Source organism: Polypterus senegalus, chromosome 13, assembly GCF_016835505.1.
Source record: "Polypterus senegalus isolate Bchr_013 chromosome 13, ASM1683550v1, whole genome shotgun sequence".
Taxonomy (NCBI): domain Eukaryota; kingdom Metazoa; phylum Chordata; class Cladistia; order Polypteriformes; family Polypteridae; genus Polypterus; species Polypterus senegalus.
In genome coordinates, this window is record NC_053166.1 from 7,266,136 (window position 1) to 7,273,720 (window position 7,585).

Consider the following 7,585-nt stretch of genomic DNA (forward strand, 5'->3'; position numbering starts at 1 on the left):
GCTCAGCTATTCACCGTAACAGAAATTATCACCGGGTGGCCAAACTTTGCGATTCGTTCAAAGATTTATTTTATCGTTGCCATCAACAAATCATAATGGAGGGCTTCAGTGAGATGTCTGAAAACATCGAGGCCGTAAAGTGAGTCGAGACGCCTGTCACCTTAGTGGGGCTGGAGACAGGACGCCGTAGCTTAGCAGCAGGCTCTCGTGTGAGTGGAGTGCGGATCTGCGCTGGTATCCCGAAGGTTGCCAGTTCAAATGCCCGTCACTACCAAAAGAGATCCTACTCTGCTGGGCCCTTGACCTTCAATTGCTCCAGGGGTGCCGCTGTACAATGGCTGACCCTGCGCTCTGACCCCAATACTCAAGGGGTATGCGAAAAACCAAGTCATTTCCTTCAGGATTAATAAAGTATAATAATAAAAAAAAAAAATAACCACCTCCAGTCGATGAATACGTGTGGTGGTCCGTGATGATAAAAGAGACCACTGGAGAGGCACTCTGCGTTTAAATCTCTAACACTTTGCGGTTCAATTGCTGGGGCTTTATGGGGTGTCGGTACTTCACACGATTTCGAGTCTCCTCTTCTTACCCGAGTGCTCTTTTCTTTCGTTTGTAGGTTCCGAGTCACCCACATTGGGAAGAAGCCCAGCCTGCAGGAGACAGAAAGCCCACCACGCACAGAACCAACCAAATCGGGCTTGGACTCGTCTGAAGACACCGCCGATGGCACAACACTGAAGGCTGAAGGCTCGTCGCAGCCGGAGTCGGAGCAGCACGACAAGTGCACCCTTCAGGACATGTTTAAGGGGGTCTCCGCCGACGAGACCCACACCCCAGGCCAGAAGGACGAGGATCAGGCCGACTTCAATTCAAAGCCAACCCAGGAGGAAGTGCAGGCGGAGGACCCCGATGACAGGGGGGTCTCCAAGGTGGAGGAGCGGCTCGGTGATTCGTCTTCTCGCGACTCGGTGGATCTGACAGGAACTCCGACTCTCGCCTCCTCATCCAGAGAAATCTGCTATGAAATGGGGGATCTGACCAACGGGACCACTCAAATGGAGGACCTTAAAGACGACATGGTCCAAATGGAGGATATCAAGGACTGTCGGGTGAGTCAGACGGAGGACCCCGACAAGTCGCCTCGCAGCCATCAAATGGCGGAGAAGAACAACCGCAAGCGCGCCATTGCTCACAGTCTCCACTCCAAATGGTAGAAGAAGAACTGAACACCAGGAGACCCTTGACGGTGGGGTGGGGGGGTTTCACCCAATTATCCCTTAAATGCTGGTCCAGTGTGTTAAGCGTGTCGTCAATCTTCCCTAACAGTTCCTTTTATGTTGGTACGTCGGGAGGACAGGCTCAGACGCTGCCTGGTGGACGTCTCCCCGGCACCAGCCTATCATTTAACGTGAAACAAAAACGGCGGAAAACAAAGAGAGAAAGTCACGTGAAGAAATTAAGAACGCACGTCCGTTTTGAACGAGCTACTAAAGCCTCGTAGAAAATGTGCGGAGGAGAGCACAATGCATCAGCTAAGATGAGCGCAAAATGGCCTGGAGGGTCCATTTATTTACCGTATGGACATACGAGAGGCTCCAGGCTTCAGAAAAATGTTAGGAGCAAAACTATGACATCGTGAACGAAGGGCACAGAAAGGGCGACTTAGAGAGAGCCACGGCAGCCAGCGGCTTCGCATTACTCATCGCAAATAATCAATGAAGGCCACGTCAACTAGAAGAGTGTCCCAATACGGGATGGCAGGCGGAGGACGGCCGCGGTAACCGCATCTGCTCTGCTCGGCCTTGTAACATAAGCAGCTTCTCGCAGTCTCCTTCTCCACGGGAGGTGAACCTCAGCACACATACGGGGCGCCGACCTGCACACAAAGTTCAGGATTAGTGGGAACGGCTGTGAAAAACGAGCGTCACTTTGCTTGGCTTAAAGCTTCTGTAAGGCACATCAGGTGATTCGTATGCTGTGTGTTTCAGAGCCAGCGAGTCCAATTCAAGGCCATGGCAGCACTGGACAGGAGCAGGGATTTGGTCCATCCCCAGGTCCGTGCACTCTCATGAAGGTACGTTTAGGGTCACATGTCCACCTACCGGGCACATCTTTGGGGGCGTGGGTGGGAAACCCGTGGGAGGAACGTGTGAACGTCACAAAGTCCAGGGATAAGTCCAAGGATGGCAGATTCATCAAGCAGCATTGCTAGCTAACCACTGCACCACCTCACCACACCATCGGAAGATCCTTTAATTCAGGGGTCTGCAAAGACAGGCTTGGCGGGCTGCAGGTTGCCATTTGTTCGACCCCAATTTCTTACAGGGAAGTCTGCTATCGCACAAGCAACAATCTTGGTGGTCCTGCCACCTTTAATTGCTGACTTTAGTCTTAAACAGCTGCATTCGCATTTGGCAGGTTTTAAATGGCTCCTTATTAGATAAAAATGACAAAGGGACCCAGCAGTTCTATCATCTAAGTGGTCTCCCTTTACACCTGGGTGTGTTCATTGTGAATGAAATATCTGTGAAGGAAACAGAAGTGAAGAGGAGTCACTCGTCCATTTCAGGCTACAAGTCACTTGAGAGAAGGAAAAACATCTAAGAATCACCTGACATGGCAGAATAAACAGACAGATATATATATGATAGATAGATAGATAGATAGAAAGATATGAAAGGCACTATATGATAGATAGATAGAAAAGGCACTATATAATAGATAGACAGACAGAGATAGACAGATGTGAAAGGCATTATATAATACACAGATAGATAATCAAAGGCACTGTATAATGGGTAGATAGTTGTAAAAGGCACTATATACTACAGGAAGTATCTGATTGATTGACAGATAAAGAGATACATAAAGAAGCCACTATGTAATAAAGAGAACGTAGAGAACTAGAAATGAAAGGCACTACATAACAGATAGAGGCGCTACATGACAGACAGGCAGGCAGATCGACAGACAGACAGGCAGGCAGATAGGCAGGTAGACAGACAGATAGATATGAAAGGCACTATATAAGATAGATACTCAAAGGCACTATATACTACAGGAAGCATCTGATTGATTGACAGATAAAGAGATACATAAAGAAGTCACCATTTAATAAAAAGAACGTAGAGAACTAGAAATGAAAGGCACTATATAACAAATAAAGGCACTACATGACAGATAGATTGACAGAAGAAGGCACTATACGATAGACAGATAGATATGAAAGACACTATATAACTGATAGGTAGATAGTTTATTGATTCAGTGGGAAATTTTAATACCACTAGCCAAGAATTATACCAAGTTAAATACAAACATTATTAAGTACACACTATACAAAAATAACAAATACTATACAAATGATGCAATCACAGGCTGGTGTAAACAAGAATGCCAGTGCAATGGGCATGGTGCAAATAATACTAATACTAGACTACTATACCATACCAAGCCATACAATTAAATAAGATCAGTTATTGGCAAGGATTGGTTTCCAATTAAGCAACTGATGTTAGAACAAAAATCTGCAGCCACCACAGCTCTCCAGGACCCTCTCTGCAGACCCCAGCTCTAAATGAATGGGGATCAGATTCAGTGTTACAGCAGACCGTGAACACAGGAGGGCGCCATCGTCTTTTATACACGGCTCTAGCTTCTGGCCTTTCTTGACTGATCTGGAGTGGCCAATTGAGAAGGGTCTTGCTGCAGCCTGCAGTACCTATGACATACTGTCGGTCAGGTGATGCCCACAATGCCAGTCACCAATCGCCCTTTGCGTCAGATGACCCTCCCACAACCCTAATCTTAACCATAGTGTAACGGGGCCCTGATGTTAACCATAGTCTAATGCAATGGCCGTTTGGTGATGTTGGGGCATCACTTGACTGGCCTCATTGGCACTGCGGTCTGCACTTATCGGGCCACTTTACTCCATTTGGCCGCCTCAGGTCACAGACCCAGCAAGGTATCAGAAGCTGGCTTACGTCGACTCCGAAATCTCCCACAGCTGTTCTAAGATCTGCACCCTTCCTAATTTGCTCCTCACCACTCCACAAATCCCTGACTGGACTGAAATCCCATGCCCTGTGGAGACCACCACATTAGGCAGGATACAGTGTCATGTCCCCCCAAGCCCCCAAAGTGGTGTAGGACTTTCCTGGCCACATTAGAGGTGATTGTCCTCCCCATTGACAGATGGCTACACTGTTGGCATGAAGACCTACGCTCGGCTATCCTGTGTTCAGACATTGTGCTCTACTCCTGCCAAGGGGGCTTGGGTTTTGTTGTAAGAACACAGCCCACCCCCTAGTGGACGCACTGCAGGTGGGATCTCTCACTGATATGTCGGCTTCAGTAAGCATCTTTCGCCACGCAGTGTATTTCTGATAACCGCCTGGCATCGGGACCTCATAGCAGGGAGGTTACCCCCCCGATGCTATTAATATTCACAGCAGTCATCATCCTTCGTCTTGCATGCACACAAAGACACAAACACACAAAACCTCTTGGTCTGTGCCAACACATTTAGGCCTTATGGGGTCCTCATTGTCCTGTGAGATTGTCACTCGCGTGTGCTAATCAACATGTGGCGCCGTATTAGTGAGCAGAGCCACCTTACTTTGAAACTTCTGTCCTCCTTACCTGAAAACTCTCTGAAATGATTACAACACTCCCAAAGCGTTAGTCTCACTTGTACTGCAAGTCAGAAGACAAATGTCAGACAGACACCACTAAACATCGCAGGACTCGCCACACCACACGTCTGCCGTTAAATACGTTCGGCCATTTTTCATGTAAGGAAGACAAACGTTTTGCTTGCCAGTCATGGCCAGGGCTGGGGGGTCACTTCAGGACTGAACTCAACAATTCAATTCAAGCAAGAAAATGAAAGTGAGACTGGAAATCAACACCAACCACCACAGGAAACTGAACTGGAATTGAATTGCAGTTACAGGAAGTGGGATTCGATTCAGTGAAATTCTGCCGAATTCCGTCTCTTGCTGTTTCTGAGCATTCATTTGGGATTTCATGAAGGGACATTTTATTTACGGTGCCTTACAAATACCAAGTCATATTTGAGAAAGAGCTGATGACATGCTTAGTAGATAAAACTGAGAACTGCACATTAACCATCGATAAATGACGAGTGACCCTGGCCAGAAGTATCTGAACATAAAGTTAATACCAGGATACGATTAGCAGTTCAATGTGACAGATGACACCACGTGACACAGGCCTCAATCAGAAAATATACAATAAATTAGAAACTGCTCAAAAAAATGAACTCATCAGATCTCAATGGGAATAAAAGACAAATCCTGCTGGCCATCTATCTCTACTGCTATGGACTGATATGGTGATGTGCGAGGAACGAAAGGATGGAAATGGAAATGATGAACTGACACAGGGACACCCGAAAATCAAAGGGAACAAAATGATGTGGCGGGTAGGCAGGCAGGCGAGTCCATTTGGCCGACTCCAAATCGTACTCCGTAGTTTGTATGCCCCCCTAACCAATGAGATGACGGATGGTGTCCTGGGGGATCTCCTCCCAAATCTGGACCAGGGCATCACTGAGCTCCTGGACAGGCTGAGGGGTCGGACTGACCCAAACATAATGTCCCACCCAGAAGTGTCAGGCAAGTGAGTGTGGGGGGTTTGGGGCCAGTCAGTGGTATCAATTCCTTCATCCTCTCGCCACATGACGCCGGGCATTGTCATACACCTGGAGGAACCAGCATAGGCTCTGGCAATGGGTCCAAGAAGTGCATCCTAATACCTAATGGCAGTCCTGCGGTGCTGTTGTCTGGCCTGTAGAGGTCTGTGTGTCCCTCCATGGATATGCCTCCCTCCCCAGACTGACCATCACTGACCCACCACCACACTGGTCATGCCGAACGATGTCACAGGCAGCATAACGTTCTCCACGGCTTCTCCAGACCCTTTCACGTCTGTCACATGTGCTCAGGGTGAACCTGCTCTCATCTGTGAAAAGCACAGGGCGCCCGCCAATGGTGGACCTGCCAGTTCTGGTATTCTATGGCAAAAGCCAATCGAGCTCCATGGTACCCACTAGAAGACATTGTCGGGTCCTCAAGCCATCCTCATGGAGTCTGTTTCTGATTGTTTGGTCAGAGACACTCACATCAGTGGCCTGCCTGCTGGAGGTCATTTTGTAGGCTCTGCCATTGCCCAAAGGAGCAGATACAGTAATCCCTCCTCGATCGCGGGGGTTGCGTTCCAGAACCCCCCGCGATAGGTGAAAATCCGCGAAGTAGAAACCGTATGTTTGTATGGTTATTTTTATATATTTTAAGCCCTTATAAACTCTCCCACACTGTTAACATTATTAGAGCCCTCTAGACATGAAATAACACCCTTTAGTCAAACGTTTCAACTGTGCTCCATGACAAGACAGAGATGGCAGCTCTTTCTCACAATTAAAAGAATGCAAACAGATCTTCTCTTCAAAGGGGTGAGCGTCAGGAGCAGAGAATGTCAGAGAGAGCGAGAAAAGCAAACAATCAAGAAACCAACGCGTGCTTTTGGGCTTTTAAGTATGCCGAAGCACTGCAATAAAGCGGCATTTTGTCGAGGAGCGTCCGTATCCTCTGTGCAAACAGCCCCTCTGCTCACATCCCCTCCGTCAGGCGCAGAGAATGTCAGAGAGAGACCGAGAACAGCAAACAATCGAGCACTGCGCAGGAAGCACATCGTATATCATCGAGGAGTTTTAGTTAATATGTAATACGTGCTCTGATTGGGTAGCTTCTAAGCCATCCGCCAATAGCGTCCCTTGTATAAAATCAACTGGGCAAACAAACTGAGGAATCGTGTACCATAAATTAAAAGACCCATTGTCCGCAGAAATCCACGAACCAGCGAAGAATCCGATATATATTTAGATATGCTTACATTTAAAATCCGCGATGGAGTGAAGCCGCGAAAGTCGAAGCGCGATATAGCGAGGGATCAGTCCTGCTGGTGGGTTGAGGGGTCCTGTCCAGCTCTCCTAGATTAACTGCCTGTCTGTCTGTCTCCTGGAATCTCCTTCATGCCCTTGAGACTATGCTGGGTGACACAGCAAACCGTCTGGCGATGGCACGTGGTATTGATGGAGAAGTTGGGCTACCTGTGCCAGCTTTGCAGGGTCCAGGTGTGGCCTCATGCTACCAGTAGCGACACTGAGTGTAGTCAAATGCAAAACGAGTGACAAAACAGATGAGGAGGGGAAAATGTCAGTGGCCCCCCTCCACCCGTTAACCCATTCATTCCTGATTTGGGGGTTGTCTCATTGTTGCCCCCCCTCTAGTGCACCAAAGCAGCTGAAGCTGATGAACAGGCCCCTCCGCTACTGAACTGAGCAGATCAACAGCCCACAACTCTCACCGACTTGATGCTCTACTCGGATTACAAAGGGTTTCTTTCATTTTTTTGAGCAGTTTATATATTTATAAATACATCGTCGTGTTCATTCATGGATTTCATTCACATAAATTCACCTTTTAGTTCATCAAACAATCATTTCCTGAAAGTTGGCATCACTAAGATTGTATCTCCCAGGCCTAAATGTCTTACC

General features: G+C 47.7%; 1 protein-coding gene across 2 annotated transcripts in view; it reads left to right on the forward strand.

Annotated features, from left to right (window-relative positions):
- Window positions 1-2,675, forward strand: part of rell2 (RELT like 2) — a 27,470-nt gene extending 24,795 nt beyond the window's left edge. For both annotated transcript variants that reach the window (XM_039775287.1, XM_039775288.1), the window contains exon 6: window positions 620-2,675. In XM_039775287.1, coding sequence (XP_039631221.1) covers window positions 620-1,217 — 598 coding nt within the window. In that variant the 3' untranslated portion in view covers window positions 1,218-2,675. The remainder of the gene's footprint in view (window positions 1-619) is intronic.
- Window positions 2,676-7,585: the final 4,910 nt, after the last annotated feature.